We start from the raw sequence: 21,511 nt of genomic DNA, 5'->3' as shown, positions 1-21,511 counted from the left end.
GAGCCAGGAGATTGAATACCTACCCTCGGGGCTACTCCAGAAACAACGAAAAGCCACTACGGGTGGCCACGTGGAATGTTCGAACGCTCACTGCAGAGGAGAGGCTGCCACTCCTCTGTCGGGAGCTGGACCGGTACCGCCTGGATCTATGCGGCATTCAGGAGGTCCGGTGGACCGGCTCTGGCTCCTGCCACCATGAGGGGTGGACAGTCCTCTACTCGGGGCAGCAGACTGCCAAACAACAGGGTGTGGGTCTTCTTTTGAACAAAAGAATGAAGGGGGCGTGGGAGCGTGGCGGTGAGGTGTGGGAAGCTGTAAGCCCCAGGCTACTTTGGGCTCGCCTTCCCATCAACCGGAGGCGAGGAATGGTGGTCGTGGTTACTTATGCCCCCACCGAAGATGAACATCCGTGGAGGGATGCAGGCAAAGCCGATGAGTCAGATGCCTTCTATGACCTCCTGTCACAGGTGCTGGCTAAAGTGGCCCCTCGGGATAGAGTGGCCCCTCGGATAGGTCATGTAACCCGCATGCCCAGCCACCGCATGCCGAAACAGCTTTTGTTCGGCCGGATTGAGGGGGCTAAGCGGGTGCGGCACGGGCTAGAGAAGAGATGGAGTGATGTGGTACAGGAGGACGTGGAGCTGAGTGGACTTGCCGATGACTGGTACCAGCGGTGTCAAGATCGGCCTCTGTGGAGGAGGCTCATGAAGGACGCTACTGGGCAGTTGGAGGCAGTCGCCCTCCAACAACAATGGAGGGCAGAGGAGCGACGCTCACAACAACGAGCGGAGCGCCGGGTGGCTAAAGCACAGCAGGTTGCCACAGTAGGGGGCACAGGTGGTGCATCAGCCAGTCATCTCAGTCAGTCGACCCGTGGCACCTGAGTCTGCCCCGTGACCTCCTGCCAGCGGGCGTTCGACACTTCACGTGGCCTCAGGGTGCACATAGCCTGGCACAAGCGTCGTGGTGATGTCACCGCCACTTAGTGGCGAATGGTGGTTGTTGTTGTTTTGTGGTTTGTGTTGGTGTGTGTGTGTTGGTGTGTGTGTTGGTGTGTGTTGGTGTGTGTGGGGGTGTGTGTGGGTGCAAGTGTGGTAGTGTGTGTGTGTTGGTGTGTGTGCATGTATGTGTGGGTGCGAGTGTGGTGTGAGTGTGTGTGGGTGTGTGTTGGTGTGTGTGTGACCCTCCTCCACCCGTGTGTGTGTGTGTGTGCGTGCGAGCGTGCACCCAGGAGCTCCCACTCGCTATTCGGGGTGCTCAACTACACGAGGACGCATGGAGGAGCGCGCCGGCTCAGAGCCAACATCCACGAGCCGCTGGTGGACGAAGAGATGCTCAGAGGCCGTCTCGACTGTGTGGATGAGCTGATGCAGGAAGACAACTTCTATAGAGTGCAGGCCGGTGGGTGGGTGGGTTGGTGGGTGGGTGGCTGAGTGGGTGGGTGGGTATGTGGGTGGGTGAGTGGGTGAGTGAGTGGGTGGGTGGGTGAGTGGGTGAGTGAGTGGTTGGGTGGGTGGGTGAGTGGGTATGTGGGTGATGGGGCAGTTGTGGAGAGAGTGGAGAGTTTCCCATACCTGGGCAATGTGCTCATGACCGGCTCCGGTTTAACAGCAGAGGTCTCACTCCGAATCAGTCGAGCGGCATTATCTTTTAATCGGTTGCGTAACGCTGTGTGGAAGTTACCTGGTCTGTCGCTCCGCACGAAGCTTCGGGTCTTCCCTCCCTTCTCTACGCTTGTGAAACGTGTACCCCCCTAATGGAACATCTTCGCCGGTTAGAAATATTTAGGCTGGCCTGCCTACGATCAATCCTGGGTTTAACCAGGCTGGATTGTGTAAGGAGCTCACAAATCCTCGAAAAATTTGGACAAAGTCCCATCGGTGAGCTCCTCCGGCAGGCAAGACTGCGTTGGCTGGGCCATGTAGCCCGCATGCCCAATCACCACATGCCCAAATAGATTTTGTTCGGCCGGATTGAGGGGGCTAAACGGGCGCGGCACAGGCTAGAGAAGAGATGGAGTGATGTGGTACAGGAGGACGTGGAGCTGAGTGGACTTGCCGATGACTGGTACCAGCGGTGTCAAGATCGGCCTCTGTGGAGGAGGCTCGTGAAGGACGCTACTGGGCAGTTGGAGGCAGTCGCCCTCCAACAACAACGGAGGGCGGAGGAGCGACGCTCACAACGACGAGCGGAGCGCCGGCTGGCTAAAGCACAGCAAGTTGGCACAGTAGGGGGCACAGGTGGTGCATCAGCCAGTCATCTCAGTCATCTTAGTCAGTCGACCCGTGGCACCTGGGTCTGCCCCGTGACCACCTGCCGGTGGGCGTTCGACACTTCATGTGGCCTCAAGGTGCACATGGCCTGGCACAAGCGTCGTGGTGACGTCACCGCCACTTAGTGGCGAATGGCGGTTGTTGTTGTTGTGTATGTCTGTGTGTGTGTGTCTGTGTGTATATGTGTGATGTCTGTGTGTATGTGTGTGCAGCTATCAGTCAGTTTCTGGATGTAGACCACCTGCTCTCAATGCTGATTCAAATCCCTAAGACAGAGACGGTGAGATGATCACTTTAATCATCATCAGCATCACCTCGCTCAGCACCACACAGTACCCCTTCATCACGTTAAACAGGGGTGGGGAACGTCCGGTCTCTGGCCCTGCCAAGGCAACCGCAGGCAGGACTCGAAATTCAATAAATCTAGGTAGAGCAAACCTGGAAGAGCAGTTGCGAGTAGCAACAACATCGTCAATACCGGCTAACATCACCAAACGCTTCGCCAAAGAGAAGCAGTTCCAGCCCATCGCATTAGGGGCGAGTTAATTAAACGTTTGACCGGATATAACGGGCTAATTTTTAAGTTGATCAATTTTGTATGGCCCGCGAATGATGTTGTAAATATCCAAATGGCCCTTGGTAGAAAAAAGGTTCCCCACCCGTGATGTAGAGAGAGAGGCTATTTAGTGATCTATTTATTTGTCTATATTTATCTCTACATGTATCTATCTATATTCGGTAAAGTCACGTAGAAGGGAAATAATATAAATATAAAACAATACAATTTTCTTGCTGTGGTTTTCACACCTTGATGATGATTACTTGTGTTGCAGTCGAAACTTCGTGATAATTTTATTGTTTTATATTTTTATTATTTTATAGTTTCCCTTTCTACGTGGTGACTTTACCGAAAGAACCAAGAATATGAATCCCTGCGGTCACGAAAGCTTTAAATCAAAATGTATCTATCTATGTATCTGTCTATCCATCCACCCTGTTCCAGTTGAGAACTGCTGAGTCTAAGATCAACTACGCCATCCACCTCAAGCATATCCTGGAGTTGGTGTCTCCACTGCAGGTTACATCGCCTGCCCAAGATCACTGTCATCACTAATTATTGTTAATCACTACCATCACTAATTATCATTAATCACTGTCATCACTAATTATTGTTCATCGCTATGATCACTAATTATCATTAATCACTGTCATCACTAATTATTGTTAATCACTACCATCACTAATTATCATTAATCACTATCGTCACTAATTATTGTTAATCACTATCATCACTAATTATTATTGATCACTGTCATCACTAATTATTGTTAATCACTATCATCACTAATTATTGTTAATCACTATCATCACTACTTATTGTTAATCACTATCATCACTAATTATTGTTAATCACTGTCATCACTAATTATTATTGATCACTGTCATCACTAATTATTGTTAATCACTGTCATCACTAATTATTATTGATCACTATCATCACTAATTATTGTTAATCACTGTCATCACTAATTATTATTGATCACTATCATCACTAATTATTGTTAATCACCATCATCACTAATTATTGTTAATCACCATCATCACTAATTATTGTTAATCACTGTCATCACTAATTATTGTTAATCACTATCATCACTAATTATTGTTAATCACTATCATCACTAATTATCGTTAATCACTGTCATCACTAATTATTGTTAATCACTATCATCACTAATTATTGTTAATCACTGTCATCACTAATTATTATTGATCACTATCACCACTAATTATTGTTAATCACCATCATCACTAATCATCGTTAATCACTATCATCACTAATTATTATTAATCACTATCATCACTAATTATTGTTAATCACTATCATCACTAATTATTGTTAATCACTGTCATCACTAATTATTGTTAATCACTGTCATCACTAATTATTATTGATCACTATCACCACTAATTATTGTTCATCACTGTCATCACTAATTATTATTGATCACTATCACCACTAATTATTGTTAATCACTGTCATCACTAATTATTATTGATCACTATCATCACTAATTATTGTTAATCACTGTCATCACTAATTATTATTGATCACTATCATCACTAATTATTATTGATCACTATCATTATCATTAAGCTGCCACTGGGGGTGCCCCTAGGCCACAGCAGACTCACACACAGAGACAGCTGCCACTGGGGGTACCCCTAGGCTACAGCAGACTCACACACAGAGACAGCTGCCACTGGGGGTGCCCCTAGGCTACAGCAGACTCACCCACAGAGACAGCTGCCACTGGGGGTGTCCCTAGGCAACAGCAGACTCACACACAGAGACAGCTGCCACTGGGGGTGCCCCTAGGCAACAGCAGACTCACACACAGAGACAGCTGCCCCTGGGGGTGCCCCTAGACCACAGCAGACTCACACACAGAGACAGCTGCCACTGGGGGTGCCCCTAGGCAACAGCAGACTCACACACAGAGACAGCTGCCACTGGGGGTGCCCCTAGGCTACAGCAGACTCACCCACAGAGACAGCTGCCACTGGGGGTGCCCCTAGGCAACAGCAGACTCACACACAGAGACAGCTGCCACTGGGGGTGCCCCTAGGCAACAGCAGACTCACACACAGAGACAGCTGCCCCTGGGGGTGCCCCTAGACCACAGCAGACTCACACACAGAGACAGCTGCCACTGGGGGTGCCCCTAGGCAACAGCAGACTCACACACAGAGACAGCTGCCACTGGGGGTGCCCCTAGGCAACAGCAGACTCACACACAGAGACAGCTGCCACTGGGGGTGCCTCCACAACACCCACAGGTAGGGTGAGTGGCAGGTGAGGTGAGTGGTGAGGTGAGGGGTTGGTGAGGGGTGGGTGAGTGTTGAGTGAAGGGTGAGGTGAGTTGAGTGGTGAGGTGGTGAGTGGTGAGTGACAGGTGCAGGTGTCACCCTCACCTATCTCTCCCCTGCTGTGTTCCCAGCGAGCGCTCAGCCCCTGCAAGACTCCACTGCTGACAGCCTACCAGAGCTCCCTGTTGGACTGCAGGTGACGAGGAGACCAGGCTGGTGGTGGTGGTGGAGGTGGTGACTGTGGTGACGGTGGTGGGGGTGATGGTGGTGGAGGAGGTGGTGGTGGTGGGGGTGGTGGTGGGGGTGGTGGTGGTGGGGGTGATGGTGGTGGAGGAGGTGGTGGTGGTGGTGTGGGTGGGGGTGGTGGAGGAGGTGGTGGTGATGGTGGGGGTGGTGACGGTGGTGGTGGTGGTGGTGGGGGTGGAGGTGTGGGTGGTGGTGGGGGTGATGGTGGTGACGGTGGTAGTGGTGGTGGTGGTGGTGGTAGTGGGGGTGGTGGTGTGGGTGGTGGTGGTGATGGTGGTGATGGTGGTGACGGTGGTGAGGGTGATGGTGGTGATGGTGAGGGTTGTGACGGTGGCAAAAACAACCCCCTACCTCCTCGTTGGTACCGGATGGCAACGCTGTGGTGGGCAGTGCCATGGGGGGAGGGCCTATTTAGATTTTTGGCTTTTCCCTTAATGACGTTTGTAGCCACCACCGCAGCCAATTGGGGGCTCTGCATGGGTGCGAGGGGCTGGTAACCCATCTACGTTAAATTAATTATCACCAAACCATGAATGAAAAATGTAATTAATAAGCTTGTGCCGGAGGCCCCGGGGGGATAGGCATTTATGACGTCTCCTGGCCAAACCCCATTTGGCGGAGCCAGGAGACTGAATCCTTCCCCTCGGGGCTCCTCCTTTAACAACGAAAAGCCACTACGGATGGCCTCGTAGAATGTTCGAATGCTCACTGCGGAGGAGAGGTTGCCACTTCTCTGTCGGGAGCTGGACCGGTACCGCCTGGATCTCTGTGGTAATCAGGAGGTCCGGTGGACCGGCTCTGGCTCCTGCCACCGTGAGGGGTGGACAGTCTTCTACTCAGGGGAGGAGACTACCAAACAACAGGGAGTGGCTCTTCTTCTAAACAAAAGAATGAAGGGGGCGTGGGAGCGTGGTGGTGAGGTGTGGGAAGCTGTAAGCCCCAGGCTACTTTTTGGGCTCGCCTTCCCATCAACCAGAGGTGAGGAGTGGTGGTCATGGTTAGTTATGCCCCCACCGAAGATGAACATCCGTGGAAGGATGCAGGCATAAGTCAGATGCCTCCTATAACCTCCTGTCACAGGTGCTAGCTAAAGTGGACCCTCGGGATAGAGTCATCTTGTTGGGTGACTTCAATGCCCGAGTTGGTCATGATGCTGACACCTGGTCTGGAGTGATTGGAAGGCATGAGCCAGATCAGCTCAATAACAACGGCAGGAGGTTGCTAGATTTGTGTGCAGCCCATGGGCTTGTAATTACCAACACGCTGTTCCGGCATCGGCGCATCCACACAACATCATGGATGCATGCCGGGTCTAAGCAAGGCCATCTACTGGATGTCATAGTGACGGAACAGCGAATGCGGGCCCATGTCCTTGACACCAGGACCTACCGTGGTACTGATCTGCCCACTGACCATCGACTAGTCATCTGTAAGATGCGCCTGCCATTCTTCCACTCCGGTGGTGGGTGTACACCCAGGACCCCATTTAAACCCATAGTGGCCTGGTCTCAGTGTGGCTGGGGTTGGCATCGTCCCCCACTCCTCCTAATGTCGAGGGACAATGGGCGAGATTTAGGACTGTGGCTCATGCAGCTGCAATGGCTGCTTTGGGTACACGGTCCAGACCTCCCCAGAGACCTTGGCTGACAGTGGAGGTGCTCAGGCTGGCTGAGAAAAAGCGACAGGCCCACTCTCATAGCCTACAGCATCCCGCGTCGGAGAATGAGGAGGCTTACCGTAACCTTTGCTCGGAGGTATGGAGAGCCGTGAGGTGCTGCAAGGATGGGTGGTGGTCGCGGGTTGCTGAGGAGATGGAGTCTGCCTCAATGGCCCGCGATCACAAATCGCTCTTTAACTCCATAAAAAAATATAACCTGCAGCGCCACACCTATTACCATCATTAGGGGAAAGAACAGTGACCAAATCTCCGACCCCGAGGAACAGGTTTGCATATTTGCTGAGCATTTCTGTGAGGTCCTGGGGGAGGAAAAATCCCTCAACCTGGAAAACATCGTGGGCCAAAGTGGGGATGACACTACTGAGGCTGCGGTGCCTCAAATATTGGAAGAAGTCACCCCCTGTGAGTGGCTGGCTGAGGTGCCATCTGTTGAGGAAGTACTGAAGGCAATCCAGAGTCTGAGACCAGGAAAGGCACCGGGTAGAGACGATCTCCCATGCAAAATGCTGAGGAAGGGTGGCGTTTGTGCACAAACTGTCCTACATGACATCATAACAAGTCTGGACCACTGGATGGGTTCCGCAGGATTGGAAGAATGCCCTGGTGGTCCCCCTCTTTAAGAAGGGGGACCGCACAGACTGTAACAACTACAGGGGTATCTCACTCCTCAGTGTGCCGGGAAAGGTCCTGGCAAGGATTATTCAACATCGCCGTGCAAGGCACGCTTAGAAGAGGCATGCGGAACCCCAATGCGGTTTCAGGAAAAGGCGTTCCTGCACATGTCATATTTTCTGTCCGTCTGCTACAGTATAGGTATAGGGAATTCCAACAAGACCTACATCTCTGCTTTATTGACCTGACCAAGGCCTATGACACCATCAGTAGGCCTGAGCTCTGGGTTGTTCTTCGTGCTTTCGAAGTCCCTGACCCTCTGCTCATGATCATTAAGGACCTTCATGATAGTGAGCGGGCCCAGGCAAATCTACGTGGCCGGGAGTCGGAGCCATTCCCTGTACACCTTGGGGTGCGGCAGGGATGTCCTCTGGCTCCCACATTATTAAACATCTATTTTGACCACGTAGTTCGTGAAGTCTTCAGTAGCTGTACCGGAGGAATTCCCATCTGGTACAGATAGAATGGGAGGCTGATCGATGCCCGGGTGCGGTCAAGGGATGGCTCCCGATTGTTCAACCATGTAATGTATGCCGATGATCTGGGAATTGCTGCTCACTCAAAGGAGGAGTTGGAGGCACTGCTGCTGAACCTGGAGCTTGCCACTAAGAGGTGGAGCCTTACCCACTGAAACTAAGCACTTGCCTGGGTATTTTGTGCCATCGGACACTCCACCCCCACAACTTCCAATTGGTGATGGGATAGTTGTGGGGAGAGTGGAGAGTTTCCCATACCTGGGCAGTGTGCTCATGACCGGCTCCGGTTTAACAGCACTCGGAATCGGTCAAGCGGCATTATCTTTTCATCGGTTGCGTAATGCTGTGTGGAAGCTACCTGGTCTGTCGCTCCGCACTAAGCTTCAGGTCTTCTCGGCCACAGTCATTCCCTCCCTTCTCTATGCCTGTGAAACGTGGACCCCCCTAAGGGAACATCTTTGCTGGTTAGAAACATTTAGGCTGGCCTGTCTACGATCCATCCTGGGTTTAACCTGGCTGGATTGTGTGAGGAGCTCACAAATCCTTGAAAGATCTGGGCAAGGTCCCATCGGTGAGCTCCTCCGGCAGGCAACACTGCGTTGGCTGGGCCATGTAGCCCGCATGCCCAGCCATCACATGCCGAAACAGCTTTTGTTCAGCCGGATCGAGGGGGCTAGAGAAGATGGAGTGACGTGGTACAGGAGGACGTGGAGCTGAGTGGACTTGCCGATGACTGGTACCAGCGGTGTCGAGATCGGACTCAGTGGAGGAGGCTCGTGAAGGATGCTACTGGGCAGTTGGAGGTAGTCGCCCTCCAACAACAACGGAGGGCGGAGGAGCGACGCTCACAACAACGAGCGGAGCGCCGGGTGGCTAAAGCACAGCGGGTTGGCACAGTAGGGGGCACAGGTGGTGCATCAGCCACTCATCTCAGTCAGTCCCCCCCTGGCACCTGGGTCTGCCCCGTGACCTTCGTGCCAGCGTGCGTTCAACACTTCACGTGGCCTTGAAGTGCACATGGCCTGGCACAAGCGTCGTGGTGACGTCATCGCCACTTAGTGGCGAACGGCGGTTGTCGTCGTCGTTGTTGTTGTCGGCGACGGTGGCGGCGTCGATGGCGGCGGCGACACCACAACCCCCACCGCGTCTCCTCCCCCGCTGTCCCCGTGCCAGGTTCCCTGCGATCCTGGGCAAGCTGCGCACGGTGCTGACCGACGATTTGCCCTTCCGCAAGGGCAACCTCCTCTCGGCCAGGACACGGCGCTGCCACGTCGTGCGCCCCGGCCTCAACGGCTTCCTGGACCTCGCTCGGCGCATCCTCTCCGAGGCTGTCGGAGGCATCGAAGGCACGGCACGGCTCACCCACCCGTAGCCCTCCCCGGCCGTCTTTGTATCTCTCTCTTCCTCTCTCTCTCTACCGCCTGCTGCTGTACGTTTGGAGTTTGCGTGTCTCTCTCATCATCGTCATCATCACGGTGGCTGCGAGATGTCAAGTACCTCGCCTGGTACGCAGGAGGTCGTGGGTTCCACCATCATCTCCCCCCCCCCTCTCCTCCTTTCTCCCCCACTCTTCCCCCTCTCTCCCCTGCCCATTCTCTCTCTCAGAGATCATCAAACAGCTCTCCGTGATTCACAACCTGCCCATTCTCTCTCCCAGAGACCATCACACAGCTCTCCGAGATTCAGAACCTGCCCATTCTCTCTCTCCCAGAGATCATCAAACAGCTCTCCGTGATTCACAACCTGCCCATTCTCCCTCTCCCAGAGATCATCAAACAGCTCTCCGAGATTCACAACCTGCCCATTCTCTCTCTCCCAGAGATCATCAAACAGCTCTCCGAGATTCACAACCTGCCCATTCTCTCTCTCTCAGAGATCATCAAACAGCTCTCCGTGATTCACAACCTGCCCATTCTCTCCCTCCCAGAGACCATTACACAGCTCTCTGAGATTCAGAACCTGCCCATTCTCTCTCTCCCAGAGATCATCAAACAGCTCTCCGTGATTCACAACCTGCCCATTCTCTCTCTCCCAGAGATCATCAAACAGCTCTCCGAGATTCACAACCTGCCCATTCTCTCTCTCCCAGAGATCATCAAACAGCTCTCCGTGATTCACAACCTGCCCATTTTCTCTCTCTCCCAGAGATCATCAAACAGCTCTCCGAGATTCACAACCTGCCCATGTCCATGAGCTACAGCGCCCTGCGTGGCTTTTACATCCAGACGTCCGCTCACTCCCTGCAGCCCGAACAGCGTCTGCCAGAGGTCTTCATCAAGGTCAACGCACAGAGACTCACAGACTCATCACACAGAGACTCACAGACTCACCACACAGACTCATAGACTCATCGCACAGAGACCCATAGACTCATCGCACAGAGACCCACAGACTCACCACACAGAGACTCATAGACTCATCACATAGAGACTCATAGACTCATCGCACAGAGACCCATAGACTCATCGCACAGAGACCCACAGACTCACCACACAGAGACCCATAGACTCACCACACAGACTCATAGACTCATCGCACAGAGACTCACAGACTTATCACACAGAGACTCACAGACTCACCACACAGACTCATAGACTCATCGCACAGAGACCCATAGACTCATCGCACAGAGACCCACAGACTCACCACACAGAGACTCATAGACTCATCACATAGAGACTCATAGACTCATCGCACAGAGACCCATAGACTCATCGCACAGAGACCCACAGACTCACCACACAGAGACCCATAGACTCACCACACAGACTCATAGACTCATCGCACAGAGACTCACAGACTCATCACACAGAGACTCACAGACTCACCACACAGACTCATAGACTCATCACACAGAGACCCATAGACTCATCGCACAGAGACCCACAGACTCACCACACAGAGACCCACAGACTCACCACACAGAGACTCATAGACTCACACAGAGACCCATAGACTCATCACATAGAGACCCATAGACTCATCACACAGAGACCCATAGACTCACCACACAGAGACCCATAGACTCATCACATAGAGACCCGCAGACTCACCACACAGAGACCCATAGACTCACCACACAGAGACCCATAGACTCACCACGCAGAGACGCATAGACTCATCACACAGAGACTCAGACTCACCACTCACAGACTCACCACTCATAGACTCACCACTCACAGACTCACCACTCATAGACCCAGAGCCTATGTGTGAGTTTATGTGTCTAGGTGTGAGACTATGTGTGAGTCTGTGTCTATCTGTGAGTCTATGTGTCTTTGTGTGAGTCTATGTGTCTATGTGTGAACTATGTGTGAGTCTATGTGTCTACGTGTGAGTCTGTGTCTATGTGTGATTCTATGTGTCTATGTGTGAGTCTATGTGTCTATGTGTGTGTCTACGTGTGAGTCTATGAGTCTATGTGTGAGTCTATGTGTCTATGTGTGAGTCTATGTGTGAGTCTATGTGTCTATGTGTGAGTCTATGTGTCTATGTGTGAGTCTCACCCCTCACCCCACCACTCACCACACCCCTCACTCACCACCCCTCACTCACCACTCAGCGCACCACTCACCACACCCCTCACTCACCCCTCACCACCCCTCACTCACCACTCACCACCCTCACTCACCACTCACCACCCCTCACTCACCACTCACCACCCCTCACTCACCACCACTCACCACCCCTCACTCACCACTCACCACCCCTCACTCACCACCCCTCACTCACCACTCACCACCACTCACTCACCACCACTCACTCACCACTCACCACCCCTCACTCACCACTCACCACCACTCACTCACCACCACTCACTCACCACTCACCACCCCTCACTCACCCCTCACTCACCACTCACCACCCCTCACTCACCACTCACCACCACTCACCCCATCACTCACCACTCTCACTCACCACTCACCACCCTCACTCACCACTCACCACCCTCACTCACCACTCCCCACCACTCACTCACCACTCACCACTCACCACCACTCACTCACCACTCACCACTCTCACTCACCACTCACCACCCTCACTCACCACTCACTCACCCCTCACTCACCCCTCACTCACCACTCACCACCCCTCACTCACCACTCACCACACCCCTCACTCACCACTCACCACCCTCACTCACCACTCACCACCCCTCACTCACCACTCACCACCACTCACTCACCACTCACCACCCCTCACTCACCACTCACTCACCCCTCACTCACCCCTCACTCACCACTCACTCACCACCCCTCACTCACCACTCACCACCCCTCACTCACCACTCACCACCCCTCACTCACCACCCCTCACTCACCACTCACCACACCCCTCACTCACCACTCACCACCCCTCACCACCCCTCACTCACCACTCACCACACCCCTCACTCACCACTCACCACCCCTCACTCACCACTCACCACCCCTCACTCACCAGGTGAGCAAACGTGGGAACCTTCTCAGCTACACCACCATGGACCTCATGAGGCTGAACTGCCGCAGCCAGGAGGCCGTGGAGGAGATTTACCTCATGTCCAACGTGTGAGAGAACACCCCTACCCCAGGCAGAGTGTGGTGGACTAATCTCCATCTGTTCCTCCACTCACTGCCCCGTCTACCTGTGGGGGTTGCAGAGGAACCCCCTGGCTATGCCCTGCACTACTATACACTACACTATACACTACACTATACACTACACTATACACTACTCTATACACTACTATACACTACACTATACACTACACTATACACTACACTATACACCACAATATACACTACACTATACACTACACTATACACTACACTATACACTACAATATACACTACACTATACACTACACTATACACTACACTATACACTACTATACACTACAATATACACTATACTATACCCTACACTATACACTACTATACACTACACTATACCCTACACTATACATTACTATACACTACACTATACACTACACTACTATACACTACACTATACACTACACTATACACTACACTATACACTACTATACACTACACTATACACTACACTATACACTACACTATACACTACTATACACTACACTATACACTACACTATGCACTACTATACACTACACTATACACTACTATACACTACACTATACACTACTATACACTACACTATACACTACACTATACTACTATACACTACACTATACACTACTGTACACTGTACATTACACTATGCACTACACTATACACTACTATACACTACACTATACACTACTATACACTACATTATACACTACACTATACACTACTACACTATACACTACATTATACACTACTATACACTACACTATACACTACACTATGCACTACTGTACACTATACACTACACAATGCACTACACTATACACTACACTATACACTACTGTACACTATATACTATACACTACACTATACACTACTGTACACTATACACTACACTATGCACTACACTATACACTACACTATACACTACTGTACACTACACTATACATTACTATACACTACTACACTACACTATGCACTACACTATACACTACACTATACTCTACTGTACACTACACTATGCACTACACTATACACTACTGTACACTACTCTTTACACAACACCCTTTGGGGAGGGGAGGGTGACCCCCGCTCTGTCTCCGTGCCCAGGGTGTTGTCCAAGCTGTTTGCGGAGATCCGGGAGGACATTGTGTGTCTCTACAAGCTTGCTGACGCAGTGTCCATGGTGGACATGCTGCTGGCATTCGCTCACCGCACCACGCTCACCAAGTCCGGTACGCGGTGGGTGGGTGGGTGAGTGGGTGGGTGAGTGAGTGGGTGGGTGGGTGGGTGAGTGGGTGGCTGAGTGGGTGGGTGAGTGAGTGAGGGAGTGAGTGGGTGAGTGAGTGGGTGAGTGAGTCGGTGGGTGGGTGGATGAGTGAGTGGGTGAGTGAGTGGGTGAGTGAGTGGGTGGGTGAGTGAGTGAGGGAGTGAGTGGGTGAGTGGGTGAGTGAGTCGGTGGGTGGGTGAGTGAGTGGGTGAGTGAGTGGGTGAGTGGGTGGGTGATTGAGTGCGTGAGTGGGTGAGTGAGGGAGTGAGTGAGTGAGTGGGTGAGTGGGTGGGTGGGTGAGTGAGTGGCCTTCACCCCCCGTGACCTCCCCCCGTGATCGTCACCCCCGTGACCTCCCCCCGTGACCTCCGCCGCCGTGACCTTCACCCCCCGTGACCTCCGCTCCCGTGACCTCCCTCCTGTGACCTCCCCCCCCCGTGACCTCCTCCCCCCCCGTGACCTCCCCCTCCGTGACCTCCCCCCCGTGACCTCCCCCCCGCTGTCTGTGGTGAGCTGCAGTCCGTCCGGAATTCTCTGGCACGCTGGCCCTCAAGGGGGCTCGCCACCCCATCCTGGAGCGGGTGCTGGGCTGGCCGCTGGTGCCTAACGACGTCTTCCTGTCGGACGCCTCAAACTTCCTCGTTGTCACGGGGCCCAACAACAGCGGCAAGTCCACGCTGCTGAGACAGGTGGCACTCTGCCAGGTGATGGCACAGATCGGTGAGTGGGTGGGGGGGGGTGAGTTGGTGAGTGAGTGGGTGGGTGAGTGAGTGAGTGAGTTGGTGAGTGGGTGAGTGAGTTGGTGAGTGAGTGAGTGGGTGAGTGAGTGAGTTGGTGAGTGGGTGGGTGAGTTGGTGAGTGAGTGAGTGGGTGGGTGAGTGAGTGAGTTGGTGAGTGGGTGGGTGAGTTGGTGAGTGAGTGAGTCGGTGGGTGAGTGAGTTGGTGAATGGGTGGGTGAGTTGGTGAGTGAGTTGGTTGGTGAGTGGGTGGGTGAGTTGGTGAATGAGTGAGTTGGTGAGTGAGTGAGTGGGTGAGTGGGTGAGTGATTGGGTGAGTGAGTCAGTGAGTTGGTGAGTGAGTGGGTGAGTGATTGAGTGGGTGAGTCAGTGAGTGAGTGAGTGGGTGGGTGAGTGACTGTTTGAGTGAGTGGGTGAGTGAGTGATTGAGTGGGTGGGTGGGTGAGTGAGTGGGTGAGTGATTGAGTGGGTGGGTGAGTGAGTGGGTGAGTGATTGAGTGGGTGAGTAAGTGGGTGAGTGATTGAGTGGGTGAGTGAGTGGGTGAGTGAGTGAGTGGGTGAGTGAGTGAGTGAGTAGGTGAGTGAGTGAGTAGGTGAGTGTTTGAGTGAGTGAGTAGGTGAGTGAGTGAGTAGGTGAGTGAGTAGGTGAGTGAGTGAGTGGGTGATTGAGTGAGTAGGTGAGTGAGTGGGTGAGTAAGTGAGTGAGTGGGTGATTGAGTAGGTGAGTAAGTGAGTAGGTGAGTGTTTGAGTGAGTGAGTAGGTGAGTAAGTAAGTGAGTGAGTGTTTGGGTGAGTGAGTGAGTAGGTGAGTAAGTAAATGAGTGAGTGTTTGAGTGAGTGAGTAGGTGAGTAAGTAAGTGAGTGAGTGTTTGAGTGAGTGAGTGAGTAGGTGAGTAAGTAAGTGAGTGAGTGTTTGAGTGAGTGAGTGAGTAGGTGAGTAAGTAAGTGAGTGAGTGTTTGAGTGAGTGAGTAGGTGAGTAAGAAAGTGAGTGAGTGTTTGAGTGAGTGAGTAGGTGAGTAAGTAAGTGAGTGAGTGTTTGAGTGAGTGAGTGAGTAGGTGAGTAAGTAAGTGAGTGAGTGTTTGGGTGCTACCACTGCTTCAGGTTGTTTCGTACCAGCCGACTTTGCCTGCGTGAGGATCGCTGATCAGATCTTCACTCGCATCGGTGTGGACGACGACATCCAGCCACTCTCCTCCACCTTCACCATCGAGATGAGAGAGGTGGGTGGGGAGTGAGAGGGTGGGTGAGTGGGTGGGTGGGTGAGTGGATTGGTGAGTGGGTTGGTGGGTGAGTGTGTGAGTGGGTGGGTGAGTGTGTGAGTGGGTTGGTGAGTGGGTGGGTGAGTGGTTGGGTAGGTGGGTGAGTGGGTTGGTGAGTGGGTGTGTGAGTGGGTGGGTGAGTGGATGTGTGAGTGGGTGGGTGAGTGGGTGGGTGAGTGGTTGGGTAGGTGGGTGATTGGGTTGGTGATTGGGTGTGTGAGTGGGTGGGTGAGTGAGTGAGTGAGTTGGTGAGTGGGTGGGTGTGTAGGTGGGTGAGTGGGTGGGTGACCCCCGGTGACCCCCATGACCCCAGGTGAACTACATAGTTCGCACAGCCACCGACCGCTCTCTGGTGATCATCGACGAGCTCGGGAGGGGCACCGGGGTCCACGAGGCCCTGGGGATCTGTCACTCGGTCTGTGAGTGTCTCCTGCAGCGCAAGGTGGTGACCACTCACACTCACCACAAACACTCACCACTCACACTCACCACACTCACCACTCACACTCACCACTCACCACCCTCACCACCCTCACCACCCCTGTGTGTCTCCCCCCCCTCCCCCAGACGTTCACCATCTTCGCCACCCACCACCTGGAGCTGAGCCACCTCTCCACCCTCTACCCCAACGTCTCCAACAGCCACTTCCTGGTGGAGTCGCGCAATCAGCAGCAGCAGCAGCTGCCCTGGGCCGGCCGTCGTGACGGTAAAGCCGCTGGTGCCGACGACTCGCGGACGGTGCCACGTGTGACGTGCACGTACAAGCTGGTGCAGGGGCACACGCCGGACACGCACTACGGTACTACGCGTGTGTGTGTGTACGTGTGTGTGTGTGTACGTGTGTGTGTACGTGTGTGTGTGTGTGTGTGGTCCGGCAAAACAACCCCCTACCTCCTCGCGGTGCCGGATGGGCAACTCTGTCGTGGACAGTGCTTTGGGGCGAGATCCAATTTTGATTGGCTCCTCCCCTCATGGCAAATGCATCCACCACAGGGGCTAAACGGGGGCTCTGGACAGGTGCGAGGGGCTGGTAACCCTTCCACCTTCAATTAATTACCACGAAACCACGAGTTAAACTGAAATATGTAACTAATAAGCTTGTGCCGGAGGCCCCGGGGGGACAGGCGTCTATGACGTCTCCTGACCAAACCCCATTTGGCGGAGCCAGAAGACTGAATATCTACCCTCGGGGCTCCTCCAGAAACAACGAAAAACCACTACGGGTGGCCACGTGGAATGTTCGAACGCTCACTGCGGAGGAGAGGCTGCCACTCCTCTGTCGGGAGCTGGACCGGTACCGCCTGGATCTCTGGTATTCAGGAGGTCCGGTGGACCGGCTCTGGCTCCTACCACCATGAGGGGTGAACAGTCCTCTTCTCACGGCAGGAGACTGCCAAACAACAGGGAGTGGCTCTTCTTCTAAACAAAAGAATGAAGGGGGCGTGGGAGCGTGGCGGTGAGGTGTGGGAAGCTGTAAGCTCCAGGCTACTTTGGGCTCGCCTTCCCAACAACCGGAGGTGAGGAGTGGTGGTCGTGGTTACTTATGCCCCCACCGAAGACGAACATCCGTGGAGGGATCCAGGCAAGGCCGATGAGTCAGATGCCTTCTATGACCTCCTGTCACAGGTGCGAGCTAAAGTGGCCCCTCGGGATAGTCATCTTGTTGGGTGAATGCCCGAGTTGGTCATGATGCACCTGGTCTGGAGTGATTGGAAGGCATGGGCCAGACCAGCTCAATAACAACGGCAGGAGGCTGCTACATTTTTGTGCAGCCCATGGGCTTGTAAATACCAACACGCTGTTCCGGCATCGCCGCATCCACACAACATCATGGATGCATGCCGGGTCCAAGCAAGAACATCTGCTGGACTACATAGTGACGGACCAGCGGATGCGAGCCCATGTCCTTGACACCAGGACCTACCGTGGAGCTGATCTGCCCACTGACCATCGACTTGTAATCTGTAAGATGCACCTGCAATTCTTTCACTCCGGTGGTGGGTGTACATCCAGGACCCCATTCAAACCCTTAGTGGCATGCTCTGCCGGCTGGGATTGGCATCGTCCCCCACTCCTCCTGATGTCGAGGGTAAATGGGCGAGGTTTAGGACTGTGACTCATGCAGCTGAAATGGCTGCTTTGGGTACGCGGTCCAGACCTCCCCAGAGACCCTGGCTGACAAGAGGAGGTGTTCAGGATGGCGACAGGCCCACTGTCATCGGCTACAGAATCCCACGTCGGAGAATGAGGAGGCTTACCGCAGCCCTCGCTCGGAGGTTCGGAGAGCCGCGAGGCGCCGCAAGGATGGGTGGCGGTCGCGGGTTGCCGAGGAGATGGAGTCTGCATCAGTGGCCCGCGATCACAAATCTCTATTTAACTCCCATCAAGAAAGTAACCTGCGGCGCCACAACCGATTACCATCATTGGGGGAAAGAACGGTGACCCGATCTCCGATCCCCAGGGAACAGGTTTTCAGATTTGCCGAGCATTTCCACGAGGTCCCGGTAGTGGGAGGGGGGAAACCCCTCGGCCCGGAAAAACGCATCGCGGCACAGAGCGGGGATGGCCCTGCCGAGGCCGCCGGCGCCTCAAACATCGTGAAGAAGAAGCCGTCGCCTTCCCCCCCCCCTCCTCCTCCCTCTCCTCCTCCCCCTCCCCCCCCGCGTGCCCCGCGTCCAGGTCTGGAAATGGCCACGCTGTCATCGCTGCCGCCCTCCCTGCTGCGCGACGCCACGGGGCTGCTGGCGCGGATCGGCGGCAAGAGCTGGGTAACGACGCTGACCCCCGCTGACACCCCCGCCGCGACCCCCTCGAGACCCGCCCGTGACCCCCCGCCGCCCGTGACCCCTCCGCGACCCCCCCCAGATGGAGCGTCAGGCCGACTCCGCGCCCGTGCTGCACCGAGCGGCCGTCCACCGCCTCGCGACGAGGCTGGGCCAGGCGGCGCGACACTCGCGGCTGGACGGAGCCGGCCTGGCCTCGTACCTGGGGTCGCTGAGACAGCGGTACCTCGACGAGCTGGAGCACATCGCTGACGCCACCGCTAACACCCACTGAACAACACCACCACGAACACCACCACCGCTAACACCCACTGAACGACACCACCACCACCACCACCGCTAACACACACTGAACAACACCACCAACACCACCACCACCGCTAACACCCACTGAACGACACCACCACCAACACCACCACCGCTAACACCCACTGAACGACACCACCACCAACACCACCACCGCTAACACCCACTGAACGACACCACCACCACCACCGCTAACACCCACTGAACGACACCAACACCACCACCGCTAACACCCACTGAACGACAACACCACCAACACCACCACCACCGCTAACACCCACTGAACGACACCCCCACCAACACCACCACCGCTAACACCCACTGAACGACACCACCACCAACACCACCACCGCTAACACCCACTGAACGACACCACTACCAACACCACCGCTAACACCCACTGAACGACACCACCACCAACACCACCACTAACACCCACTGAACGACACCACCACCAACACCAACACCGCTAACACCCACTGAACGACACCAACACCGCTAACACCCACTAAACGACACCAGCACCAACACCACCACCGCTAACACCCACTGAACAACACCACCACCAACACCAACACCGCTAACACCCACTGAACGACACCACCACCGCTAACACCCACTGAACGACACCACCACCAACACCACCACCGCTACCACCCACTGAACGACACACACCACCACCGCTAACACCCACCCACTGAACGACACCACCACCAACACCACCACCAACTGAACACCACCACCAACACCACTAACACACACTGAACGACACCACCACCACCACCACCACCGCTAACACCCACTGAACACCACCGCCATGATGCACCAGCAACACCACCACCAATGCCACCACCACCAGCAACACCACCACCAATGCCACCACCACCACCAACAACACCACCAACAACGCCACCACCACCAAGAATGCTACCACCACTGCCACCAGCTAAACACCACCACCACCACGATCCACCACAAACACCACCACTACCGCCGCCACCAACTGAACACCACCACCACGATCCACCACCAACACCACCAACAATGCCACCACCACCATGATGCACCAGCAACACCACCAACAACGCCACACCATCAATGCTGCCATCACCACCGCCACCACCACCACCAAGAATGCTACCACCACCACCGCCACCAACTGAACACCACCACCACCACCACGATCCAACACCACCAATGCTACCACCACCAATTCCACCACCACCACCACCACGGTGGAGGGGTAAGCGTGTGGGTACCATTGTGTGGTGTGGGGTAGGCTGACGGAGGTCCCGATTAGCCAGACGATGATGTTATTTCGTGCTGTGTTGTTGGATATATAAACAAAAAGTTTACTGTCAAACTGGCTCAGTGATTGAGTAATTTAGTGAGCAAGCGACTGAGTGAGCAGCTGAGCTCCTGAGTGAGTGACTGGCTGAGTGAGTGAGTGACTGGCTGAGTGAGTGACTGGCTGAGTGAGTGAGTGCTGGCTGAGTGAGTGAGTCACTGGCTGAGTGAGTCACTGGCTGAGTGAGTGAGTGAGTGACTGGCAGAGTGAGTGACTGGCTGAGTGAGTGACTGGCTGAGTGAGTGGCTGGCTGAGTGAGTGACTGGCAGAGTGAGTGACTGGCTGAGTGATTGAGTGACTGGCTGAGTGAGTGAGTGACTGGCTGAGTGAGTGAGTGACTGGCTGAGTGAGTGACTGGCTGAGTGAGTGAGTGACTGGCTGAGTGAGTGAGTGACTGGTAGAGTGAGTGACTGGCTGAGTGAGTGAGTGACTGGCTGAGTGAGTGACTGGCTGAGTGAGTGAGTGACTGTCTGAGTGAGTCACTGGCTGAGTGAGTCACTGGCTGAGTGGGTGACTGGCTGAGTGAGTGACTGGCTGAGTGAGTGACTGGCTGAGTGAGTCACTGGCTGAGTGAGTGAGTGACTGGCTGAGTGAGTGACTGGCTGAGTGAGTGAGTGACTGGCTGAGTGAGTGAGTGACTGGCTGAGTGAGTGAGTGACTGGCTGAGTGAGTGACTGGCTGAGTGAGTGAGTGACTGGCTGAGTGAGTGAGTGACTGGTAGAGTGAGTGACTGGCTGAGTGAGTGAGTGACTGGCTGAGTGAGTGACTGGCTGAGTGAGTGAGTGACTGGCTGAGTGAGTGACTGTCTGAGTGAGTCACTGGCTGAGTGAGTCACTGGCTGAGTGGGTGACTGGCTGAGTGAGTGACTGGCTGAGTGAGTGACTGGCTGAGTGAGTCACTGGCTGAGTGAGTGAGTGACTGGCTGAGTGAGTGACTGGCTGAGTGAGTGAGTGACTGGCTGAGTGAGTGAGTGACTGGTAGAGTGAGTGACTGGCTGAGTGAGTGAGTGACTGGCTGAGTGA

At 54.1% G+C, this 21,511-nt stretch overlaps 1 protein-coding gene across 1 annotated transcript in view; it reads left to right on the top strand.

Annotated features, from left to right (window-relative positions):
* The window catches only part of LOC142920771 (mutS protein homolog 4-like), a 72,452-nt gene extending 52,648 nt beyond the window's left edge, over positions 1-19,804 (top strand). The window contains exons 2-15 of the mRNA XM_076062844.1: positions 1,221-1,401; positions 2,486-2,553; positions 3,277-3,351; positions 5,276-5,340; positions 9,390-9,562; positions 10,362-10,495; positions 12,660-12,763; positions 13,895-14,019; positions 14,574-14,774; positions 15,895-16,013; positions 16,366-16,494; positions 16,620-16,851; positions 18,732-18,820; positions 18,918-19,804. Of these exons, the coding sequence (XP_075918959.1) occupies positions 1,221-1,401; positions 2,486-2,553; positions 3,277-3,351; positions 5,276-5,340; positions 9,390-9,562; positions 10,362-10,495; positions 12,660-12,763; positions 13,895-14,019; positions 14,574-14,774; positions 15,895-16,013; positions 16,366-16,494; positions 16,620-16,851; positions 18,732-18,820; positions 18,918-19,109 (1,887 nt within the window). The 3' untranslated portion in view covers positions 19,110-19,804. The remainder of the gene's footprint in view (positions 1-1,220; positions 1,402-2,485; positions 2,554-3,276; positions 3,352-5,275; positions 5,341-9,389; positions 9,563-10,361; positions 10,496-12,659; positions 12,764-13,894; positions 14,020-14,573; positions 14,775-15,894; positions 16,014-16,365; positions 16,495-16,619; positions 16,852-18,731; positions 18,821-18,917) is intronic.
* The last annotated feature ends 1,707 nt before the right edge of the window (positions 19,805-21,511 follow it).

Source organism: Petromyzon marinus, unplaced genomic scaffold, assembly GCF_048934315.1.
Source record: "Petromyzon marinus isolate PM22_M1 ecotype Great Lakes invasive population unplaced genomic scaffold, UKy_Petmar_22M1.pri1.0 PM_G_Scaffold_75, whole genome shotgun sequence".
Classification (NCBI taxonomy): Eukaryota; Metazoa; Chordata; class Hyperoartia; order Petromyzontiformes; family Petromyzontidae; genus Petromyzon; species Petromyzon marinus.
Note: the sequence above shows the minus strand (reverse complement) of the source record. Positions and strands in the feature narration are given on the sequence as shown.